Genomic DNA, 26,886 nt, shown 5'->3' on the forward strand with positions numbered 1-26,886 from the left:
TGACATTACTTCTGCCGCAAGTTTAAGATAAGGCCAGAAAGAATGTTCTATAAGGCTGACTGACAATTCCCTGGTGGAGGCTCCAGGGATAGGAGGGTTTTCTGACTTTACTGAATGCTTTAGAGTGTGGGTGCCTATATAATCTCAGGGGTCTGATTGACTCTCAAAAAGAGGATTTCTTTGGGAGAAATTCCCATGTGTTTAGTCCGAGAGCAACGCTGGCTTGGGACAGAGTTGCCTTTACATTCTTGAGCTTCTTGAGTTTACTGAATTAGGTATTCTTTCTCTGCTGCCTTTCAAGCAGCCCAAATTATGAGGCCATTTTATCTCTACTCTATTCTGAAGTGTCAGCCAGGCAGAGGGGAACCTGCCACAATGCAGGACTCTCTTTCTCTCTCACATCAGGTGTCCTCAATTAATCTTCCTCCAGATAGAAGGAGAACAATGGGACTTGTCATTTGTGTTAATCAGAGCACACATCTTCAGTGTGACTTGTACCAGCCTGAAGCTTCTTTTCAGAGATGGCAGTTGTTTGTCTGAGATGGGAGGTTTGTGGTCCTAGTACCATTTCTTATGGACATGCAAGTGGCCTTATTTTTTTCAGAATAATAGTGTGTCTTCATTCATCTGGCTCCTGGTCTCTATGGCACTCCTTGATGCATAGCTAAAGCCACTAGGTAGCCCACCTACCCATCTAGCCCTGACCCCAGCTCTGCTTCTGGCCAGAGGGTGGTCGGAAAGAACTGACTGGGTCTTGGGTGGGGAACGCTGTGGACCTCTACTCGGTCAGCCTCAGAGCTCACATCCCAGCTCTGCTAAGTGGACATCTACCTCTACCTCACCTTCCAGGGGGCTTACCCTCCTTGGGAACTCTGTGCTTCTATGGGTGGTCTAAGGTACAGAGGTCCTGTGAGGCAATTTTTAAAGTTACTTCTGAAGAGCACCATACTTGTCTTGTGTTTCTGTTTGGCTTTATGCAGAGATTTCCTACAACTGTAGCCAAGTACTGGCACCTTGCCCAGTTCTAGCAGTTTCCAAAGATGCTCCCCTCCTAGTCCCAAAGCCATGTTTCATTTTGAAATGCCCCCCTCCTCTTGAATCCTGGTTGGGCTGTGACTCATGCTTGATGTTGGAAAGTGGCAGAAGGGATACTTTGTAACTTCTCAGTCTGGGCCAAATGAATCCTTGCAGCTTCTACTAGGTGCTCCTGGGAACCCCCTGCCCACCTTCAAGGAAACGCTAGAGAGGCCATGTGAGAAGGAGCCAGCGAACCTTCCTGTAAGACCTTGTTAATTTCCCAGTGGCCAGCCAGCATCAACATGCCAGCCGGCCATTTACCCCATTCCCACCTGAGTCCCAGACATCGTGAAGACAAACTACTTCACTGTTCCCCACTTGATTTCCTGACCTCAAGAAACATGAGGAACAATAACCTGATGTTTAAGCCACTAGCATTTGGATTACAGAGCAACCAATGACCAGAACAAGGGACGCTTGTTTGTAAGAATGATGTCCCTGGAGGTCTCCAGTGGACATGGTGCCTGGTGTGTAGGACACTGTGGATTTGAGATCATGTTTCTTGAGGGTATTCCTATATCCAGAGGGGCCTGGGACAAAGCCTGGGACAGATGGCTGGCTTCCCAGCCACTGGGGCAATTTTCCATTTCCCAGTCATGGATGGTGAAGAATCTCCCCAGCTCCAGGCTTTATTCAGCAAGCCCATTTCAGTGCTTTAGTCTTGGAGCCTTGACCTCCCCACAGAGATGTGAAAATCCAGCTCTTAAATATGCCATCTGGATCCTCACTATGTTCTGGGGTGCTTCAGCTCCCAAAGCTTTCTCCTGCCCAACAAGTTGCCCTTCATCTCTGGCACCTGGAGATTTTACTTACTGCCTTTGAGCTAAATCATTAATTGTCTTAGTATAGGTTTTATCTTCTAGACGTTGTAATTTGGAGATAGGGCAAGGATGGGCTACCAAGGAGAAATCCCGAAGATGGCTCCATCTAACATTTTAACCTGATTTCCTTATCTTCTCTCTCAACTATTTTTGGGCATTTGCCCCCTACATCATAAGACGATGCTAGTAACACCACAAACGTGCTCTTACAGAAGATGGAAAATCATTCAGAAAAAAAATGAAATGATGGCCCACATTTTTAAACTCACAGTTGTATTCTATTGTGCCACTGGGGCAGGTCTGACAGTTGAGTTTCTGTTTGCTTTGGGGACCAGCAATGGTAACTACCGATCAAAGAAGCTTCCTTCCTGCTCAGTCTGTGCTTTCTAACAATCGTCTCAGAGCTGTGTCCTTAAAATCACGCCCACTCGCAATCCATCTCCAATGCAGACGACAGCTAATGAGGCCAGGCTGCTCACATGGATCTCCTAGATAATGTAGAGGGTTTTTTCCCCATTTAGATTTTAATAAAACTAGCAGATGGGAATTCAAGCTGGAACATTCAGCAAGAGAATTAATATACTGAAATGTGACCCTCTGACAGATACTCAAATGAGTATAAGGCTATCAGGGCAAGTGAACGGAGAAAAAAATCATTATGGAAGGAAGGAAACTGGAAACAGAACTGAGATGATTACATAGTCCTTTGAGAAATGAATAAAGGACTCTCTCAGAAGTAATTAAGTCTCCTTCTATCCACAGGCTGTATTTCAGCTTATACGCTTAACACACATTTCTGTTTAAGTTGCTCCTCTGCGCAAAGCCTCCAGTGATGTCCTGGTGACCTGATTTCTTACCTCCAGCTCCTGGTCCCAACCACCCGTGGCACAGTGGTCCTTAACTTTGGGTATACTTTCGTACCAAAGTCATTGGGGACCTTTATAAATTGTGGAGGCCTTCTGCATACACAAAACTAGATCCAACATTATAACCAACATGCGTGTTCATCATCTCATCATATATATACTTTTACACCCACCAGAAAGCTTCAGTGACGGATTTGAATTTTGAAAAGATCACTCTGGCTACAGTGCGAAGAAAAGACATAAAGCAAAACAAAGACAAAAGAAATCATGGCAAGCAATGTGAATGGAAAAGTAGAATGTGGAAGGCAGGGCCTTTCAGATGTGTGTCTGTGGCTCCAGACAATTAGTTAAATTAATATTACTTAAATATATACCGTACATTAGAACTTGGTGGGTACCGAGTACAAGGCGAAAGAGATTGTATAAAACAGAAGGAAACAAAACATGATCCGTGACCTCCAGTGATTAACAACACAGCAGGGGGGATAATATAAGCAAGCAGCTCTAATACAAGGCATCTTGTGAAAACCGAAATAGCATACAAATCAATTATGAGAGGGAAACAGAGATCAGGTCACATGGTGGATTTTTGTGCAATAATTAATGAGGAAAATACTGTTGCCTGAGTCCCACCCTAGAGATGCTGATTTAACTGGTCGGAGGAGGCCAGGGCAACCGTGGTTTTACAAAGTCCCTGTTGAGTAAAATGGGCAGCCAGTGTTGAGACGTGTGCTCTGTGGTCTTATCCACACTTTTGGGCAGCTCTGATGCAATGAAAATGATGCTCTTCCAAGAAACCTGGGCCAGGTTTCAGATCTCCTAAACAATGACAGCAGAGAACAAAAGCTGAGCAGGTTTTTGTGCTAGGCATTTCAAGAGCATTGCTTTGTGTTTTTCCCTGGCTGCATATTAATATTGTCTGGGGAACTTTGAAAAAATACTAATATCTCATTGTGGCCCCAGATCAGCTGAATCAGAATCTTTGGTGTGGAGCCTGGACATTAGTGGGGTTTTTTTGTTTTCTTTTTAAGTGCTCTTGGACTTGATTCTTACCTGCAGGGTGACTGAAAACCACTAGCTTTGGATGCTATGGAATACCTCTAGTGCTTATATTTGCAAACTCCTTCCCTCTTTTATGGAGTCCCTGTTTTCTAGCCAAGCAAGCCCTTTGGCCATATTCTGAGAACACCACATACCTCCTGCTATCCTACTTCTAGGCCAGAATAGCTCCTGGCTTTTCTCTTTGGGAAACCTACCTATCATTTAAGATCCATCTCTCCCCGAAAAGCCTTTTTGATTTCTCTTAAGAGAATATAATTCCACCTTCTTTGAAAACACCTTACCTCTTGCTTTTATGTAATTTTTTCCATGACATTTTCATCTGCCTTGTGTCATTTCAATTAATACCTTTGACATCTCCTGTTATACGTAAGTCCCCCAGTGAAAGGCTATTTTTTACTAGTGCCACTCCTCCCTGCCACCTCTAGCAGAAGGCCTTGTGCACAGTAGATCCCAGAGTAGCACTTCCCCCACTGAGTCAGGCCACAGATCAAGAATAGCCTTTCACATATCTAATATCAGGCCAAGCAGAAAGGCCTTTCTCTTATTGGCTAAAGAAATCTTATTGGCTCAAGCTTCTGATTATTTGTGGCCTTTGAGAACTCCAATATAGGAAGTTCAGATGACTCCTTAGTCACTAGTAGTAGAATTTAGAAATAGGCAATTCACAGACACTGGATTATCTTTCTCTCTTTTCTCTACTTTATCTCCTCTCCCCAAAGGGAAGTCATTGTATATTTAGTCTCGGGGTCTGGCAGGGAGTGCCAAAAAAAGTGGGTGTAGTCCTTCCCCACTAGACCTATCAAATTTGTCAGGTTTGGGCAGAAAGTTGTTTTCCTAAAAATTCTAAGTAGAAATGGTCTTGGATACAGGGAACTAGGGATATAAAGGGTTCAGGGAAGCTTTGGCTTGAGTTCATAAAACCCGAAAGCACCTGAATGGCTAGGTAGCCGCACAGATAATTTTAGCTCCCTGTGGCACTACAACAGGGGGTTGGCAGGAGCTCGCTCAGAGTCTTTGCAGACTTCCAGAATTGTTGTAAGCACCAATAAATCAGGTAACTTCCAAGACCTAGCTTAGAAGGCACTGATGATAATCTCACATTTGCCATCTGCTTGCTGCTGGAGAATAATGATCCCTCCTTTGTTTTTATCTTCCACATCTCCTGGGTGTACTCATCAGTGGCAGGATCTGACCTGGGAGCAAATGGGAAAAATGATTCTGGGAAATGTAAGCTTCTCCCCTGTGACACAACAGAAAATCTAGAGAGGGGCAGTGGTGACATGGACCTGACAAGAAATGATCTGGACAAATGAACTCAAGGTAAGTCAAGACAAACTTATTTGGGAGAAGGCTTAGAGAGGGGGAAATGAAGAGATAAGAAAAATGTCAATGGAAAAAAGAAAGGAAGCCCAAGAAAATGTTTCTCCTGAAAAGACGGTATGCAACAGCAGAAAGGTGTCTCTGAGGAGGCCTCTGCTTGTTCCCAGGACGTCTACAGAGCGATGTTCACAGGGTGAATTTGCCAGGGTGTGTGGTTTGCTCCTTAATTCAGCAGGTCCAGAAACTGAGCTTCTGATCTAGAGCCACCACTCAAAAACCTCAATTTTCTGATAACAGCCTGTTCAAGAGACTGAAATCTTGACAAGATGGCTTCATAATCATACAATCAGAGTAAGAATTGGCACTGATCTTGGAGACCCCCTCCGAGTCTCCATGACTAGTGTACATTTAATATCTGCATCCACACTAGGCTTCTGCTCCACAGGGCCATGCACACTTCTTCTTTGCTCACTACCAGATTCTTGGAACTTAGCACAAGCCTTATGCCCAGTAGATGCTCAAGGAGTTTTGGTTGACAGGATGGATATATAATCTTGGTAAGGCCTGATGACACAACTTTGATTCAAAGGACAGAGTATTACACTAGTGACCTGATTTAGTCCATTTCTCTTGGGAGAGCATATAGCTCAAATTAGGTCTGTGAGGTGCAAAAATCGTTTGCCAAACACTGCTGGGAAGAGTGCCTTCCTATACTTCTAAGAAGCCTTCTGGCAGTCCTAGTTTTTCTCCATGCAAGTTGACTTATGTTTTTCAGGGGTCATGAGGAGGCATCTGCTATGGGTTGAATTGTGTCTCCACAGATTTCTTTGAGGTCTTAAATCCCAGTACCTCAGAATGTGATAGTATTTGAACACAAAGCTCTTTACCCCCACAGCATAGACTACTGGGTTTATTTAAACCAAATAAATAGGAATATTTTGGCAGTTACAATAAGAACTGTAGCACATATTAATACCCACAGGAATTTCAAGCTATATTAGAAAGCTGTAATCATCAAGATAGTATGGTACTGGCACAAAACAGACACATAGATCAATGGAACAGAATAGAAAACCCAGAAATGGATCCACAACTATATGGCCAAGTGTTGTCAACAAAGCAGAAAAGAATAGCCAATGAAAAAAAGATAGCCTTTTCAACAAATGGTGTTGAAGCAACATGCAGAAGAATGAGACTGTATCATTTTATTACACCATAAACAAAAATAAATTCAAAATGGATAAAAGAAATAAATATGAGATAGGAAACTATCAAATTTCTAGAGAAGAATATAGGTAGCAACCTCTTTGACCTTGGCTATAGCAACTTCTTACTAGATACTTTATTGGAAGCAAGGGAAACAAAAGCAAAAATGGACTATTTGGGAGTGCCTGGATGGCTCAGTCGGTTGAGCAAATGACTTCAGCTCAGGTCATGATCTTGTAGTTAATGAGTTTGAGCCCTGAGATGGGCTCTGTGCTGATAGCTCAGAGCCTGGAGTCTTCTTCAAATTCTGTTTGTCCCTTTCTCTCTGCCCTTCCCTCGCTCACATTCTATCTGTCTCTCTCAAAAAGAATGTTTTTTAAACATTAAAAAAATTTTTAAAGGCAACCTATGGAATGGGAGAAGATATTTGCAAATAACATATCTGATAAAGGGTTAATATCCAAAATCTATAAAGAACTTGGGACACAGAACTTTTTAAAGAATAATTAATGTAAAATTAGGTCTTATGAGTGAGATTTAATTCATGTGACTGTGTCCTTGTAAGAAAAGATTAAGACACAGACATTCATACATACAGAGGAAAGATCACCTGAAGACAAAAGAAGATGGCCATCAACAAATCAAAGGGAGAGATCTCAGAAGAAACCCAACTTGCCAACACCTTCCTCTTGAACTTCCAGCCTCCAGAACTGTGAGAAAATAAAATTCTATTGTTTAAGCTACCCAATCTGTAGTATTTATGCCTCCCTCCCACAGCAAATACAGCATCCCATTACCAGGATGGGGAACAAAGCTTAGTGTCCTTCATGGCATTGCTGAATTGCTTAAACAAATCAAGCTCAAGGCGTATTCTGGCATTGACTCTTTCCTGGACAAAAACAAAATTGTCTTCTTTCTTGCATTATTATTTGAACTCTCACTTATAACCAAATACACCATTGTGCCTTTACCATCTAGAACCATGCTTCATCATAGTGAGTGCTTAATAATATATGCTGAATGAATATAGGAAGGAATGAGTAAATAAGCCATGTATGGAATTGTAGAATGTTGATCTGGAAAGTCCAGTGGGGCAGCAAGCATCAGGGAAGTGAGTCAACCTTATAACTACATTCCACTGGTCATTTCCTTCGATGTGGGCCAGAAGGCAGACACTACCATTATGAAGTAACAGAGCTAATTCATAAAGGTGGCAGCACTCATTAAAGCAAAAATTGTCTAATTATTAAAAAATTATCTAAAGATGTAAAAATTCCTCTCACTTTTTACAACTGGGAATTTTTGATGAGAAGCACAAGACTATTAGAACCAGATCACTCTGGCCTCTTAATTAAGCTAACCAGCTAACCTCTTCAGCTTTAGAGATGAAAAAACAAAGGCTTAGTGAGTATAAGTACCTTTCCCAGGTCATACATTGTGCTAATGGTGGCATGAAGGCAGGGAACAAAAGAAATACAAAAGAAGAAAAAGCTTTCCTAGGAGAAGAGTTCATTCCTTTCAGTTAAATTATTCTCATAGTGATAGGACAATACCTTCTTTTCCTGCTCAAAAGAAACTTATTTTCTTTACAAACATAGACCTTTTCTTTTCAGGGCAGGGAACAATGATGGCATTGTGTCTCCACTGTAGGAATAATCTAAATGAAAAGCATGTGCATTTATTCAGATGTTAGCCAATTAGGCAACTTTTGGAGGAATGAGTGAGTCATATAGTAGAAAGATTTTATGGTATTAAGTAGAAAATAGTACACAAATGTCAGAAAAAATCTACATGAAAAACACTTTAGTTCAGAAACGTTTTTCAGTTTTAAGCAGTGTATCTTGGGGAGTTGTGTGTGTGTGTGTGTGTGTGTGTGTGTGTGTGTGTGTGTTAGGAATACTTTGACAATATGACATAAAAGGTGAGAGATGAACCAAGAAAATATTAAATGAGTTCCAAAAAAAGAAATACTAGAAATTGACAGAAATGAAAGGAACCACGTAATATAAAACATATCATGAAACTAAGTATTGGAAAAGCAACTTTTTTTAATGTTTTATTTATTTTTGAGAGAGAGAGAGAGAGAGAGAGAGAGAGAGAGATTGAGAGCATGAGGAGGGGAGGGTCAGAGAGAGAGAGAGGGAGACACAGAATCTGAAGCAGGCTCCAGGCTCTGAGCTAGCTGTCAGCACAGAGCCTGATGCAGGGCTCAAACCCATGAACCGCGAGATGGTGACTTGAGCCGAAGTCAGCCACTTAACTAACTGAGCCACCCAGACACCCTGGGAAAAGCAACTTTTAAGAGACATTAGAAATGATAAAAAGCAGAGGTAATGCTGCTAATAATAGAATCAAAATCAAATCTGTGATTAGGAAAAGGTTAAATAATTCTTCCAAATGTAGAGGAGTAGGACCAAGACATTTAAATGATGAGAATGAAAAATGAGAGTTACTGACATATGGATAGTTAGTGCTCCTGAACTAACGATCAGAACAAATGGAAGATAACCAATATTCAGACATAAATGAAATTATCTAAGAAATCACTTTAATCTGCAGACCAAAAGAACTTACCTGGCCAAGAGCAGAACCGATTAAGTGGACTAATAAATAGATAAAACCAGATAAAGGTATGGAACCACAAAGAAAAAAAATATCTAGAAACAAACAAAAATTTGATAACCTATAAATGAAGAAATCCCTGGCTGACCCTAGGCTTCTCCTTTGTAACATATGTTGCAGGGAATCTATGGAGTGACATCTATGGAGATCTGAGTTGTGAATTCCAGATTTCTATACCCATCTCCATCGTCATTGTTGGGAAGGCGAGAGAAAGACTTTTTCATAAATGCCAGGTGTTTGAGACTCCTATTCAGGTACCAATCCTGAAGGAGAAGGAATCATAACTCATAGTACTTCAGAAAACTGTGAGCTGTATCAAACAGAGGGACCAAGAATGAGGAAACCAAGTATGGCTAGTATGAAATACTTGTTGATACATAGAAGTATTTGTTGATAATTGTAAACATCCACACAAAATGGAAGATGAGGCCATAAAAATATTTTTTAAGATAATACTTTATTAAAATGCTTGGTCCAGTGTTTGTCAAATAAATGCAATAAAAATAAGATAGATGAAGTTAATATTAATATCATATAAATAAATTTGGAACCAAGTTAATAAACGAAACTAAAAGGACTGTGTGTGTATGTGTGTGTGAGAGAGAGAGAGATGTTAAGCACACAAACCTATATTAAAGATATACTAGTCATGAGCCTTTAGGAGCCAAATACATTAAAATGTTAAAATTTATAAAATAAATATTGATTAAAAATATTAGGTGAAAATGAAAGTATGAAACTTTGTAACAGCACTTTTAGTCACCCATGATATATCAAATAGATAAGAAATACATGAAAATAAAGAATATTTGAAGGCTATAATTAATATGGGCAAATTCAAAAAGATAAGCACAAAGAATACATTGAGACTGAATATACAAACGGACAATGATCAGATTGTACATAAAAGTAGAACTCTAACCTACGACCTGCAGCAGCAACCAGCCCAGGAAGCCAACCTATTATCTCTCTGTAGCAGCCAGTCCAAAAAGCCAAATAATAATCACCATAGTAATCCACTCCAAATATCCAGAACTTGGCTAGCAACTGACAACTTTGCTAATTTTTGATGCTACTTCCAACTTAGGGCCAAACAGAGAAAGTCAAATATGCACGGCTACCCAGTGACGTAGGATGCCATGTTTCTACTTAGCCTGCCCGAGGCTTCCCATGCCAATAGCCTTCCGTGATGGCACAAGGGAAGCCTTCCCTTCTCTCTGTCATAAAGCCTTCCCACCCTTCTGCCCACCTTTGGGTCTCTACCAACAGCAACGATGTTGGTGGACTCTCCTGCTATAGCAAGCTCTGAATAAACAATTATTGCTTGTTCTCCTTCAAGTGGCTTTCTCTTACTCCCAACAACATTAATCATTATATCCTATTTTTATAGTATACATTAAATCATTTTCAAAAGAAACGATTTCATGTTAGACCTCGAAGATACTCTTAATAAATTCCAAAAACCAAGGATCCTTCTAAAAAGTACTCTTTGACTTCAAGGCAAAAACATTAAATGTGAATTACCAAGTGTTAAAGAAAGTAGAAAGTCACCTAGACAATAAAAATAAAAAGAACCCCCAGACCACTAAATGGTTATTGTGTGAAAGAGGAAATGAAAACTTCAAAACTGAAATATGTTGGAAATAAAAACAGTAACATAATGTCATACACAAATTTATGAGTTCAGACAAAATTTGTAGTCTTAACATTTCCATCATGAATGAGAATTATAAGTAATGTCATCGAGACGGCAACCCATGTCCTTCGTGACTTCCCCCCTCACAGGAAGACAAACTGGCAGTTGTCCATAGTCAAGATGTAGTTGTGAAGCACCCTGCTGGACCGCATTAGAAGAAGGGCTGCATTAGAAGGGTAAGAGCAGCTTTACCCTGGCTGCAACACCCCTCACTCCAGAAGGCACAACACCACTTCAGTAGGGATCTTCTTGGATCTATAGTTTCTCCATGGGAAAAAAAAGATCACTAGAGAGATCTGCAAAGCTTGACCTCTGGGGATCAAGTCCAAATTTAGATCCAAAATATTCTTTAAGGAGAACCTGGGTGAATCAGTCAGTTAAGTGTCCAACTTCAGCTCAGGTCATGATTGCGCAGTTCCTGAGTTTGAGCCCCCCATTGGGCTCTGTGCTGATGGTTAGCTCAGAGCCTGGAGTCTGCTTCAGATTCTGTGTCACTCTCTCTCTCTGATCCTCCCCTGCTCACACTATCTCTCTCTTTCAAAAATAAATAAAAAACATAAGAAATATATATATTTTTAAATTCATACAATTTAATAGCCAAAAAGAAAAGATCCATTTAAGTTATGGACATGGGACCTGAAGAGACATTTTTTCCAAAGAAGGTATTCAAATGGCCAATGGGTTCATGAAAAGATTTTCAAATCGCTGATTATCAGGGAAATGCACATCACATCTACAATGAGGTATCACGTCACACATGTTAAACCGGTCACGATTGAAAGATAACAGATAACAAATGTTGGTGAGGATGTCAAGAAAAGAGAATATTTGTACATTGTTGATAGGAAGGCAAACTGGTGCAGTCACTCTGGAAAACAGTATGGAGGTTCCTCAAAAAATTAAAAGTAGAACTACCATATGATCCAGCAATTCCACTCTTGGGTATGTATCCAAGGAAATAAAATCTCCATCTTCAAGAGGTATCTTTGCCCCCATGCTCATGGCAGCATTATATATAATAGCCAAGACATAAAAACAACCTGTTTTCATTAAAGGATGAAAGGGGGGGGTGTGTGTGTGTGTGTCTGTATGCCTAAGAGAGTAGATTTTGAAAGTTGTTAACACACACAAATTTTAACCATATGTGGTAATGAATGTTAACTAAACTTATTGTGGTAATCATTCCACAACATACAGATATATCATTACTTTGTCCACCTTAAGCTTACATGTTGTATGCCACTTTTATGTCAATGAAACTGAAAAGAATTTTAAAGTAAGTTAATGAGCAGAATCAAAATAAATAAATGAATTAAGTATGCAACTCCAGGAAAAAATCCAGGAAAAAAGTGAATGAAATAGGCATAGGAAAGTTGTAGTGAGCTCCACCTACGACCTTGGAAACCTCAACTCCTGGGTCTCACTTCTTTTGCTGAACCTCTCAATTTTCTCTGTTGTCAGATAATTAACCAGAGGGTTTTGAGGGTGGAGAATTCCTTAGTTCATCAGTTAATTGCTCTCCAAGAAGTGCTTTGAAGCAAAGCTAATTTTCTATACTAATATGATAAGATTTGGCCCTATCAGAAAAAAGAAGTTATTTGAATGTGTGCCAAAAAATATGTTTTCTATCTTCCCTTTGTTGAACACTCAACGGGAGTTATTCATTAGCTCCTCTTCTTTATTGCATTTGAATAAGACAGACAAGTCAGCCTTGAAGATGATAAATGACTAATAAATTTTAATTGGCACTTTAGCTCATAAAATATAAACAGTCATTAAATTCATCCAGAAAATTGTTAGAATGGAAGTGCTAAAAATTGCAAAATGTGCCAAAATAGCAGCTTCAATAGTTTCTGGTTTCCTTCCATTCTTAAGACTAATCCTATCACCAAAAGTCCTAATGGAATGTATAGAGAAGATTTAGTTAAGGTTTTTTATGAAGGAGGTCGGAAATATGGAGAAGAAGTAAGTTAAAACATGAAAACAGACACACAAATCGATGGGATAGTATAGAAAGCCAGCAATATCCCCTCCCCCACTCAGATATGGTCAGTTAATCTCTGACAAAGAAGGCAAGAATATTCAATGGGGAAAGGCAGTCTCTTTAGTAAATGGTGTTGGGAGAACTGGACAGCTAGACACAAAAGAATGAAACTGTCCACTATCTTACACCATATACAAAAACAAATTCAAAATAGATTAAAGACTTGAATATAAGACAGAAACCATAAAACTCTTAGAAGGAAACACAGGCAGTAAGCTCTTCGACATCAGTCTTAGTGATATTTTTTGGACCAGGATTCACCGGCAAGAGCAATAAAAACTGAAATAAAATGGGATTACATCAAACTGAAAAGCTTTTGCCTAGTGAAGAAAACAACTAAAAAACCAAAGAGGAACCTCTTGAAGGGAAGAAAACATTTGCAAATGATGTATCTTTATAAGAGGTTAATATCCAAACTATATAAAGAGCTTATACAACTTAACATCAAAAACAAATAAATAATGTGATTAGAAAATGAACAGAAGACTTGAATGGACATTTTTCCAAAGAAGACATCCAGATGGTCAATAAGCACATAATAAGATGCTCAACATCACTCATCATCAGAGGAATGTAAATCAAAACCACAATGAAATACCACTTCACGCCCGCTAGACTGGCTATAACAAGCATTGACAAGGATGTGGAGAAAACGGAACCCCGATACACCGTTGCTGGGAATGACAACTGATGCAGCCACTGCGGGAGACAGTATGGAGGTTCCTCAAAAAATTAACAATAGAATGAACATATGATCCAGGAATTCCATTACTGGGTATTACCCAAAGAATATGAAGACACTAATTCAAAAAGATATGTGCACTCTTATGTTTACTCCAACATTATTTTCCATGGCCATATTGTGGAAGCAACCCAAGTATCCATCAATAGATGAATGGATAAAGATGTGAGATGTACCTATGTATCTATATATCTATCTATCACCTCTGTATCACTCTATCTTTATCTACCTGTGTTTATCTAAATATAGATATCTCTATATCTATATATCTACATGTAATCTCTTTATATCTCATATCTCTAGATCTCTCTCTCTCTGTTTATAATGAAATATTACACAGCCTTAAAAAAGAATGAAATCTTGTCATTTCACAACATGGATGGATCTTGAAGGTATTATGCTAAATGAAATAAATAAATAAATTGGGCAAAAAGATAAATACCCTTACATGTGGAATTGAAAAAGCTGGCCAAATAGGTGAAGTAGATGAAAAAAAGGTATAAACTTCCAGTTATAAAATAAATAAGTAACAAGAATATAAACTATAGCATAAGGAATACAATCAGTACCATTGTAAAAACTTTGTATGGTAACAGTTGGTAATTAGACTTATAGTGCGGATCATTTTGTAATGTATAAAAATATCAAATCATTTATGATGTATACCTGAAACTCACAGGGCTTTATATTTCAGTTATACTTCAATAAAAAAACAACCACACACATGCAAAATTAAAACCCTTCCTCCATTCAAATTTTCTGATAAACGATGTGTTCTTTATTTTCACAAATACATGAGTACTGCCGTAGTCATTGTGGAAAACAAAGACAAATTAAGGTTCCTCTCCAATATACTGGCTAAAGTGGAAGAAAATTCTCCTTTTTAAATAAGCAAATTATACTTGAACAGTTACATAAGTATCATCAACAGATGAACAGAGAGAACCCCTGCCTTCAAAGAACTGGTTATGATTCTGTAACTAGTGCAATCAGCAAGGCTTTGTTTTCAGGGACCTTTTTAAATAAGACTCGGTGTGGATCTGCGTTGGTGGCTTCTAGAGCATTTGTCTCATGATATCTGCCATCACCTTTTAGTCCTGGGGGAACTAAAAGGACATCAGCCAATCTGAAAGCCATAAGAATGTCTTTCTTTCATCGAAGTCCACTTCTATAAACTCTCATAAATAAAGAAGTGCTCACAAGATTTAATCATGAGACTATTCATTGCAGAATTGCTAATAAAAGCCAAAACTTGGGGGACAGTGGCGAGGCAAACACTCAACTTAGGAGGTGAGTAGGAGTTTATCAACTTAGTGGGACAATCATCCAATGGGTCAATGTAGTATATGGAGAGTGTGCCAAGATAAAAGGTTAGAAGAAGACAGCACGACACTCTGAAGGAAGCATTCTCAGAGTAGAGGAATAGCTAGTCAAACATAGACTTACTGTCTAAACTTCTCAGTTCTCTATGGATATTAAAGTATGGAAAATAAACTATGCCAGACACTGCCACATACCTCTACTCTCTCATTTTTCTTTAGGAAAAGGAATCTGGTTTTATTCTGGTCAAGGGACTCAGGTTAAAAACCAACAAAAACATTTATTTTTCTCCAATTAGAGGTGGTTAATGAAACACAAGAAAAAAATTAATGGGTGGGAGTTTGGAGAGTGTCAGCTAAGAAAAAGACAGACAGCTGGCATAAACCTCTCCTCTCTCCCCTCTTTCCACATCTCCTTATTGACTAGGATTTGTGCATGGTGGCTGGAGTTCTAGCAGTTATCTTGAACCAAGAGCCCTCCATACCATGAACTGACCTTGAGGATAGAAGTGCTTTAATAGAATAGAAACATAGAAGAACATGGTTCCCCAGGGATGTGGAAAAACAATATGAGCCCTGGACGGCCTACCTCAAGAATTCTTTACATAAGATAAAATAAGTCCTTATACATTTAGGCCTCCATTATCTAGATTTTATGAATGTGTGGCTGAATTTAATTCCAACTGATTTACCAACTAAATAAGTGAAAAATCAAATGGAAATTCAGAAGTTCTTCAAAGAATCACGCAAACCTACTGGTCTCTAAGTAGGCAGCTATTCTCAGCACATGAGTGATGATAGAAATATGATTTAATGAATGTCATTAGTATTGCCTTACCAAATAATAAGTGTTAGAGCACGTTTTCCCCCCTCAGATAAGTCAAGTACAATGTTTGGAATTTATTTTCCAAATATTTGTGCCATTGATGATGTCAGTTGAATCTGATGATTTAAGAATATGTTTATATGAAAAAATTTGGCCACCCTTCAAAGCAACATTAGAGAGCCAAAGGCACATCTGAGCTAAGTATACTGTCCTGAGTAAAAGAGCAGAGCAGCTGAGGTTTGCAGTGAACTTCAGGCCTTTTGCAGAACTTTCACCTTTTAGTAAGTGACTCAAATGATTTTAAATTAATCATTCCATTCATTTCCTTTCAATGAAAGAAACCATAGTTGTACATTAGCAGCTAGCATTTATTGAGCAATTACTATGTGCCTTGCACTGTATTAAGCACTTTACAGATATCATCTCATTTACTCCTCTCTGCAATTCTAGAAGTATCCTCACTTTTTGGATTAGAAAACTGATAATCAGGGGCGCCTCGGTGGCTCAGTCGGTTAAGCCTCTGACTTCGGCTCAGGTCAGATCTCACGGTCGTGGGTTTGAGCCCCGCGTCAGGCTCTGTGCTGCCAGCTAGCTCGGGGCCTGGAGCCTGCTTCCTGTTCTGTGTCTCCTTCTCTCTCTGCCCCTCCCCCTCTCATGCTCGGTCTCTGTATCAAAAATAAATAAAACATTTAAAAAAAAAGAAAAAAAAAAAAGAAAACTGATAATCAGAGAAACTGATTTTTCCAAAGGCACAGAGCTAGGAAGTACAATTGTTGAGACTCAAGCCCAAGTCTGAATAACCTAAAACACTGGCAAAAAATGTTCACCCAAAGAGGTGGGTTTGTGGAAATTTTTATGAATTTAAAAGAGGAATTTTATACAGTAGTTGATAGAATAGATACATTTAAAAGACCATATCTCCATTCAGAATGTTGAATAAAATTAAAAGGTAAAAATCTGCCATTATCTAGCTCTTCCTTAACTTTGGAACCATCACATCTGATTCGCCTTTATGTAAACTACTGATGTTCCCCAAGGTTTCTGAAATAGAAAAGTACAAAGTGGGTGAAGTTTGTCTTCAGTAACCCTGGCCACTTCCTCACTCCACACCATCCACTGCCGCCCAGGACCCTTCTCTGTTGGAAGCCATTTTCTGAGCTCACTAAGTTGAAAAAAGTCCTTGTGAGGTAAGGCAAGTTTGCAAAGCCTCTTGCCATCAGATGGTGATTAATATCCACCCCCACTCAATTATTTTTGCTTGAGCACAGGCCCCCAAGCCACCTTGTTGACTAGTATTGGGAGTGACTTGTCCCCTTATTGTAAAATATGCAGATTGCAGCTTGTGAAGGAACTTATTGTAGGAACTTCTTCTTTTGTGTTTATAGGAGCAAACATCTGCATTTCCTGAGAATTTTGTTTCTCTTATACTTCCCCTTAAGCAAGCAGGCTATTGACCCCTGCTCACAAAGAACTAATGTTTGCCTTTACTCTGCTAAAATCATTGTCTTGTATTTAAATGCTAATGCTACCTTCCTCCCCCATATGAGAAGCATCTAAATCACCTACATCAATCACTATTGATAAAGATTATGCATGAACCTTCTACCAATATATGTTCTGGAAAATTTTTACATGCCAAAGAAATTTGTCATCAGAATCATTGTCTAAGGCAAATGCTACTTCTGTGCTGGCCCCAAACATTTTTTTTACCATAAATAAAGCTGACTTTCAGGTCAGTGCAGAGATGCCTGCCTGGTGATTGAAAGAAACTCTTGGCTCTCTCATCCCTCCCCCTTTTGCTAACACCATCCACCCTTCAGGGAGCCCTGGACCTGCTGGAGCTGGACTCCGGCAAGTGGTGCCCAAACAGGACCTGAAGTTAAGCCCTTTCCCTTTCTCCTTCAATTTTTTGGGATGGTTTGGACTCCACTGTAGGGTGCTGCAGACTCCCCTGTAGAGATAGGCAGGGTTAGAGTGGTGGATAGGATCAGAACTTAAACTTGAGGCTCTCTCATCTCTCTTGTGCTGACACCGTCCATCCTTCAGGGAGCCCTGGACCTGCTGGAGCTGGATTCCAGCAAGGGAGTTTCTACCAGCTTTTAGAATTTCAATCCATACTGGGAAGCAACCAGCAAAGTGAAATGTGAGATATGTTTTCAGAGGATTTTCACTTTAAGTGATGTTCAAGAACTAGTTATGCTGTGACAGACATTTTAGCTAATGTCAACAGGTTTGCAAAGCTTTGGGATGGGACAGGAGGACTCCTGATGTCACGTTCTGCATGGACAGTTGTCACTAGTTCTAGTCCTGGGGCTCACTGTGCAGACTGGAAATCCAGCCAACTGGTCAGCTACACATAGTTTTAACTTCATCACAGAAAAAATCCTTTTGAAGTTTATATTCAGCTCTTATATTCTCCTACCTCTAATGATTCCTATGCTCTAGCTTGGCCAATTTCCCTCATTTATTAAACACATTGGCACCAGGCTCTCAATTTTGTTCCATCTAACAGTTTCCCATTGTCCTGAGGTGTTCAAGTCTGCTCACGCACCACTCATCCACACACAGACCTCTTGAGGAAAGCCCATTATATAATGATTAAAAGCTCACCCTTGGAAGAAAGACAACCTGAGTTTGAATATCTTGTCTACCCCTCACTGCATGACCTAGGGCAAGGTCTGAATATCTTTGAGCTTTAATTTCCATGTCTGTAAAAAGGGGATTATGGCAGGGCTAGGTCATGGAACTATTGTAAGGATTAAAGAAAATAATCTACACAAAGCATTTAGCACAGAGCCTGGTACATGGCAAGCATTTAATGGAATTTATCTTCTCTTATAGTGGCCCTGTTTGCTAATGACGTTCTCTGTGATTCCCCTCTAGGTCCCCGGTAAAAAGGGGACACTAGTGACACCATCTCTGTAGCATTCACCGGAGGATATCTCAGTTTTTGAACACACACTTGCTTCTTTCCAGTCCTCTTGTCCGGGGGGCAAGAGGTCTCCCTAAACCCTCCTCAAGACTGCATGGCCACCTGTCATTCCTTGACTCTCCACCGTCTATTTTTCTGATGTGTACTGCTTTCATTTCCTTCTTTAGTCATGGTCTCTGTGGTCCAACATTTGTATCATGTTCTTAACAAGAAGTTTAACTTCCTTGCTTTATTGTGTTCCCCTGTTACCAGCAAAACCTGGCCATACGTTAATTTAAGTAACCATTTTCTCATTCTTGTGCCTTGGGACTTTTTCATAAAAGGCAATGGTGGCCTGAACAAAGTGAGCATGACAGAGGATATGCTCAAGATAAGGCCTGAAAGTCTTAGCAAGGCATCCGATGCTCCTAATTACGGCTATCTCTTATTTCTTTCATCCAAGACCTCATCCCCCTGTTCTATGTTCCACCCATTCTGAGTCACTTGTAATCTTTGAAGGCACCTAGCTTTCCCCTCTGTTATAACCTGAATGTGTCTCACCAAAATCCATACGTTAGAGCCCTAGCTCCCGAGGTGGCTGTATGTGTAGGTAGGGCCTTTGTGGAAGTGGTTAATGTTAAATGAGGTCATAAGGAGAAGACCCTGATATGCTAGGATTACTCTTTATTAGAAGAGACAGCAGAGAGCTTGCTTTCTCGCTGTCTGTGTGAGGACATAGTGAGAAGATACACCTGCAAGTCGGCAAGAGAGCTCTCACCAGAACCTGACCGTGCTGGCGCCCTTCCTCAGACCCCCAGCCTCCAGAAGGATGAGGAAATGCATGTCTGTTGTTTAAGCCACCCAATCTATGGTGCTCTGTTATGGCACACTGAGCAGACGAAGACATCCCCTTCTGGATGCCAAGTGGAAAACACCTATAAAATTTTAGCTCTATTTATGCAAATGTCTTGGCATCACAGGGACACAGTAATAATAGCAGCATCTATGTGAGAACAAGTCATGCATGCCGAGTTTAAGCCAGCAGCCTCTGCTTTAATAATACCACCCTGACAGGGCCAGTGTCTTGTCAAGGATTTTTCCTCATATAGAGAAGCCCAATACATATTCCTCTGGAGGAAAAATCTTAATGATAAGCAGAGATGAGTATGTGCTGATCTTGACTCTTCTCCTTAATCTTAGTGGTCATCTGATAATCATCAGACCGGGTTATGTGGGTTGGGCTTGATATCATTCGGAAATTTCCTTTATATTTTTATTCGCATTGTTATTATTCCTGAGGCATATGATAGTTCAAATTTGGGGCACCTGGTTAAATAGGTTAAGTGTCTGGCTTTGGCTCAGAACTACGTAAAGTGCACAAGTACTAAGTATATAACTTGGTGAATTATCACAAAGGAACACACCCATGTAACTACAGTCAACATCACCAAAAAGAACAGTATTAATAGAGCTAGAATCCTCCTGTCTTCCTTTTGTTCCCCTAAAGCAAGTGCTAAGACAAAGATATCGGCACCCGAGCTTTGAGCAGCACAGTGAATATCTGAATTCCTGACATATGAATATAGCTTCTTAAGCATTCTTTTGGTTTGTATGTCCTTGTTTTATTATTTTTTATCCTTTTACTTTCCTTCTAATTTTAATTTTTCTATATCATTATTTTTATGTTATACATCTTTTTAAGCAGATTAGAGTAGGTATCTTAAAAAAAGTTTTTTTTAATGTTATTTATTCTTGAGAGAGAGAGGGAGAGCACAAGTGGGGGAGAGGCAGAAAGAGAGAGGGAGACACAGAATCTAAAGCAGGCTCCAGGCTCTGAGCTGTCAGCACAGAGCCCAAGGACATGTGACTTGAACTCACAAACCGTGAGATTGTGACCTGAGCCAAAGGTGGACTCTTAACCAACTGAGTCACCTCGGTGTCCTCTAAGTAGGTACATCTTAAATCTACTCTGACCATCTTATTTTACACTAAATGCAATTACCAATATATTTGAGATGACCCCTATCAGCTTATTTGTCCTACCTGTCCTAATAATCCTAATATTTTTTTCTTTTCTAAATTTCTTTTAGATTAATTATATAGAACACATGCATATTATATACAAATATGTGCATTTATATGTATGTGCACATTTTAAATATTCATTTTACATCTTTTTCAGTTGCTAGTATTATGCATTTTTATAATTCAGGGGCTACCCTACAGATTTCAACATCCCCCCTGACATCTTACTATCTGACACAAATTAGTGTTTTTACTGCCTCCAAAACAATCCAAGGACTTTAAAGTCTTTAACTCCCCAAACCCCTTTATTTTGTTCCATTGTTATCATGTATGTTTTTTTTCTTTTCTTTTGTTTTAAATTTTGTATTATAAAAGCTCTTCAAATACATGTAAAAGTAAAGAGAATAGCATAAAAAGTACAATGAACCCAATGTACACACCACCAAGTGCCCGCCAAAATCAGTTTTGCCCTTTATATCCCTACCCAGTCATGTGCTCAAATTTTTTTGAGGCAAATCTAAGCTGTGTTATCAGTATACTTGCAAACATTTCCGTATGTACCCTTAAAAGATAAGAATTCTTTTAAAACATGAGAAAAACCATGAGTTAATACACGTACTTTCAATTTAAATCCAACATGGGGATTTTACTTAATTTCATCATTTTTGTGTGTTTCAATTCTCTTTACATTTGTTTGTTTTTTGATCTGTTGACCTTTCTGCTGCTTTATGAATCTGTGTTTTGACGTCTTTCAGGGTTTTTAGGAAACTGTCGGTCATTATATATTAAGATATTATTTCTGTCCATTCTGTCTTATGCTTTTCTAGAAATCCTTTGCACTGAGCCCACGTTTCTAACTTTCTCTCTGCATTGTTCATCTTTTTGTTTCTTCATGCTTCAATAATTATTTTCTGACTTATCTTCTAGTTTAATTTTCTCTGTAGTTATGTCTAATTTGCTGCTACACCTATCTATCATATTTTTAGCTTCAGTTATTTTACATTTTTCAGTTCCTAAACTTTCAGAACCTTGGCAGAATTTCCTCTCTGAGAGTTCTGCACTTAAATGCCCCTGAGCTGACCCCCTGAGTTTTTCCAGAAAGAATTAACAAATAAAAGACAGACTTGAACATTCATGATAAATTAAGCCCAGGTTCATACAACAGACTATGACTTAGACTAGAATACCCAAATTTTCTCTGTAACAATAGCTGGTGATATTTCAGTGATTCATTGGTTGATAGTTTTTTGTAACACTTTAAATTCCAAGCTGATATCCTTGCCACCTCTAAGTAGTTACGTTGTAAAAAACCACACAGGCTCTGTAGAATGTGGGCTACAACACCGTAATTAAGGAAATATAATGAAAGTAAGTTATTATATCTTTATCCAGGGATTTTGCATTTCAGTTTTTGCTGGATGATCCTGATTATCCTTTATTCCTACAGGAGTGAAACGTGGGGCTCCTGTTTGCAGGAAAGATTGAAGGAGGTTTCTCCCAGCAGATGCATCACCTCCGCGACACAAGCTTTCTCACCATCTCAGTATTTCTCAGTAGCGCCTTTGTTTTTCATCCTGGTCTCTGCAGCCCAGCTTAAGCAGATGGGCTTGCTACGCTTTTTTTTTTTTTTTTTTTTTTTTTTAAGGAAGAGATGGGAGAATGTCAGGCTATCAACAATGTTTGGCTAAGTTTCTCCTCTAAGTTATGGAGCTACATTTTTCCCATATTGTGGCTCAAGACTAAATTCCCAAGAACTCCCACTGCCAATGTGGCAATGGAGAGTATAGCACAGGTTGAAATACACCAAACAGCGCATTCTGATGGTCATCTACCATTGCTTCTTGTTAACACTTAAAAAAAAATTTTTTTTTTTTTTGCATTTGCCCTACAGTCTGATTGAAATTAAAGTCATATCACAGCCATCTTGTTCCCAGAGCTCAGGAACCCAAGCCTGTCTTAGGCTGGACCCTCTGGAAATCCCATCTGTCCACTCTCTTCTTTGGCCTGTAGAATAGGACTCTCTCCTGGATTATGTTTTCTTTTTGAACCTGACCCCTCCAAATTTGGGCTCTACCCATCTCTGTGGGAGTCTTTATTTCACAGATCATTTTTAAACTTGAGAATATTTCACCATTCACCCTCTAAGTGTGATGCAGTCACACTTCAACTGTACTGGCCATTTCCCAAACCCACATTTCAACATCCCAATCCCAGACATTCTCATATGTCCTTATATACGCCCACCAGTGGCATCACATATCACTTATATTTCAAAAGCAGTGTCCACAGACTTAAATCTGCAAAGTACTTGAGACTTCACCTTTATTATTGAGTACAGATAATTCTGGTCCACTTTGTGGGATATATTCTTTTTGTTTTGTTTTGTTTTGTTTTGTTTTGTTTTAGAGAGAGAGAGAGAGAGACTCTTAAGCAGACTCCATGCTCAGTGTGGAGCCCATTGCAGGGCTGGATCCCATAGACCTGGGATCATGACCTGAGCTGAAATCAAGAGTCAAATGCTTAACCGATGGAGCCACCCAGGTGCCCCTAGAATACATTCTTTAAGCTCATAATATGCTATCATATTGTACTATCACCTTTATGAACTATGAAGGGTGCTGTGTAGAGGAAGGGTGGAACACTAGAGAACCCTTTGGTGGCACTGATAATGGTATTTTCAAGTGTGTTGTATAGTGAATTATTTTTATAATGGAGTTTTATGGATGTATAGATGTGTTTAAATTTGCTGAAAGAAAAATCCAAATATGGGTTTTTTTATCCCTATGGAAATCACTCTCAAATTTACTAATGCCTTTTGGACTTCCCAGCACACCATTTCTATTAGTAAAAGAATTGGAAGTGAGGAGCCACAGGAATTTTGCACACAGCTTATTCTCTTCCACCTGCACAGTCACTTACCTGTGATAGCCAGCTGAGTCACAAAGAAGGTCATTCTGGACTTCCTCTTCCTCCTCCACGTAGAGAACAGCACCATGGAGTTTCCAACAATGGTTAAAACAAACAGGACCCACAGAGTGATCAACTGCTCAGTCTGTGAGAAACAAAGCAACACAAGACCAGTGTATTAGTGAGGACCAGGGTACTTTACAGAATGCAAGGTTTAGGCTTTGCTTCTGGAATGTCTTCCTCCTGGTGTTGAATCTTCACCTGTCAAAGCTGAAGAGAACATAGACACAGAGGTCCGTATTTAAACGAATACAGTGAAAAGTGATGCAACCTTTAAGAAATCTATTTGGAAGTATATATCAAGAGACAACAAAATGTATATATATTCCTTGGCCAAGCAATTGTTTAAGTCTATGTGAAAGAACTCAAGGTGTGAAATAGAATACTATGATAGCAAATATGTGGATATTTATTATAAGAAAAAATTGCTAACTGTTTAAAAATAACAAGATAGTAAGCAAACGAACACTTTAATTCAGTAAACTATTATGTAACTATTAACAATGAGGACCAGGAAGATTATGTAGCAACATTAAAAATACTTATACTATAATGGTAAGAGGAAAAACACAATACAGTGATAGATTGGGTCTGATTATAGCTCTGCAAAATTCTACATGTGAAGAAAGACTGAAGTATACTAAAATGTTAAGAGGAGTTATTTTAGGGTAGTGTGATTATGGGTTATTTTATTCTTTGCCTTTTGACAGAATTTTATAATACAGTAATACTAAAGTTCCACTGAGTAATGTATAAACAGTAAATAACAGAAAAATGAGGAATGCGACTCATTTAAAATGCCAAATCTTATGTAAGTTTTCCATGATTCCTTCAAAAATTTTTAAAGTTTTTTATTTAGTTTTGAGAGACAGAGAGAAACAGCTCAAGCAGGGGAGGGTCAGAGAGAGAGAGGGAGATACAGACTCTGAAGCAGGCTCCAGGCTCTGAGCTGTCAACACAGAGCCCAATGCAGGGCTTGAACCCACGAACCGTGAGATCATGACCTGAGCCGAAGTTGGAGGCTTAACCGACTGAGCCACCCAGGCGCTTCTCCACAATTCCTTCAAATGAAGCTCCCCATTTGTTTAAAGTCCATGGCCCAGCATAAGCAGAGGCCAGGGCCCTGGGACAGGCTGGGCGCAAGAACAAAGTAGAGCAAGGCCATGGGTGAAGAGCGTGGGGCCAAGGTGAACCAGAGGCAAGCCTAAAATCAAAAGCCACGAGACATGAGCTCAAAAGGTCTGGGCAGAATTCTGGGAAGGATGCACACGTCTGATATTGGAATCTGAAGCGTAGCTCTTACTTAGTGGAGGTAAGAACCTGAAGATACCCATTGTGATCACGTGTCACCTTGGCTGGGCTACAATGACCAGATTGTGCACTTGAACAGTAGTGCAAAATGTTGCTGAGAAGGTATTTTGTAGATACAGCTAACATCTACATTCAACTTCAGTTCAAATACAGCAGAAAAACCCTCCATAATATGGGTGGGACTCATCCAATAAGTTGAAAACTTTGAGAGCAAAATCTGAAGTTTCCCAACGAAGGATTTCTCAAAAAATTCCTTGGAGATACATAGAAATCATGCTTGAGTTTCCAGTCTGCTGCCTCGTTTATGGATTTAAGACTAGCCAGTCCCACAATCACGTGAGCAATTTTCTTAAAATAAGTCTCTCTCTCTCTCTCTCACTCTCTCTCTCTCTTCCTATTGATTGTGTTTTATGTGGAGAAACTTAATACACCCTAAACATCTGAGGCATCACAGTAGCACTTTTACTTATATTAAATTAATTTTATGTTATACAATAATAGATAAATTCTTCTTTAAAATATTATAGGAGTGCCTGGGGGCTCAGTTGGTTGAGTGTCTACCCCACTCTTGATTTGGGCTTAGATCATGAACCCAGGGTGGTGGGATTGAGCTCAACATTGGGCCCCATGCTGAGTGTGGAGCCTGCTTAAGATTCTTTTTCTCTCTCCTTCTGCTCCCCTGCCCCATTCTCTCTCTTTAAAAAAAAAATACTATAATAATCCAGGGGCAGCTGACTAGCTCACTCAGTAGAGCACATGACTCTTGATTTCAGAGTCATGCATTGGAGCCCCACGTTGGGTGTGTAGATTACTTAATTAAAACACTGTAACAATTCAGATAAAGCTCAAAGCCCCTTTGCCACCACTCTCTGTCTTCATTAACTCTCTTTTCACAGAAGGTAAATATCATTTTGATGACATTTTTCCAATTACACACACACATATACCCATAGCAAATAAACAGTATTTTGTGTGTGTGGTCAGCAATTTGATATTTACTATCCTCTCTATGTATTGTGCATATTGTTTTTTTACAGTCAGTTGGAGAAATGGCTACATAAGACGTGGTACTTTCATATAGTGCAGCAAAATATTTCAATTAAAACAAATGGATTAGATTTGCTAAAACAAAACAAGTTGGCAGTGTAGGGAAGCCTCTAGACTGCGGTGGGGGAGCTGGGAAGCACAGTCAGCTCCATTCTCTGAGCCCCTGTTCTCCCCAGGCATCACTGGGGTTCCCTTGTGCTGCCTGGTGGAAACCTAGCCCTGCTTTGCCGTGTTCCAGGACTGGGGCAATTTCTCACGGTTTCTCCTCCAGCCCTATCCTTTCCACAAGTCCAGGCTGGAGCCCGCATGTGCACCAGTCCTGCACTTCATCATACTGATATTTAGGGCCTCCTTTGCAGATTTACAGATGGGTTCCTGAGGCCCTGGGCAGGGGTCAGGGCCCTGGAACTGCAGATGGTGCAAGTTAGTGGGGGATGACGTTGTAGTAGTGCCAAGGGTCAGGGTGCATGACTAGAGTGTGTGGGGGGGGCCACAGGCTTAATGACCTCTGCGACCTTGAGGGGCACAAGTGGTCAATACCTCACCTCCTGCATGCTTACTTCATCTCCCCTGATGAAGAACAGGCTCTGCTCAGGGCCAGTTTCCATTTTTTGTAACCAGACGGGTCACCTTCTTCTGCATGATTCGTCTGTCTAGCAGTCTAGATCTGAGCAGAACTGAGAGCGCATTAAGAATGAAAAGTATTATGAAAAAGGCTCGTCTGAGTAGTCTTTGTAAGAGAATTCTCTCCTTTGAGATAGACGGACAGTTGTCAGGAGCAGATACAGCGAGGGAAACCTTTGATGTACCAGAGTGATGTTCCCCTTTCAGCAGCTAGTGTGCAGGTCAAAGAGCATACACAGGTGGTTTGAACTTGGAGGACCTACATTTTAAAATTTCAGAACAACTTGGGGACCAACGTAAGAACCCAGGTGGCTTAGACTCTCTTAGCAGAAGGTCTCACTGCCCCCGTGATGCTGAAAGCTGCTACAGTCAGCGGCCAGGGGAGGGGATGAGGCACCTA

At 39.8% G+C, this 26,886-nt stretch overlaps 1 protein-coding gene across 2 annotated transcripts in view; it reads right to left on the minus strand.

Moving 5' to 3' along the window:
- Positions 1-26,886, minus strand: part of NPSR1 (neuropeptide S receptor 1) — a 146,499-nt gene that overhangs the window by 95,027 nt on the left and 24,586 nt on the right. For both annotated transcript variants that reach the window (XM_029955951.1, XM_029955945.1), the window contains exon 2: positions 23,457-23,589. In XM_029955951.1, the coding sequence (XP_029811811.1) occupies positions 23,457-23,589 (133 nt within the window). The remainder of the gene's footprint in view (positions 1-23,456; positions 23,590-26,886) is intronic.

This window comes from Suricata suricatta, chromosome 2 (assembly GCF_006229205.1).
Source record: "Suricata suricatta isolate VVHF042 chromosome 2, meerkat_22Aug2017_6uvM2_HiC, whole genome shotgun sequence".
NCBI classification, from domain to species: domain Eukaryota; kingdom Metazoa; phylum Chordata; class Mammalia; order Carnivora; family Herpestidae; genus Suricata; species Suricata suricatta.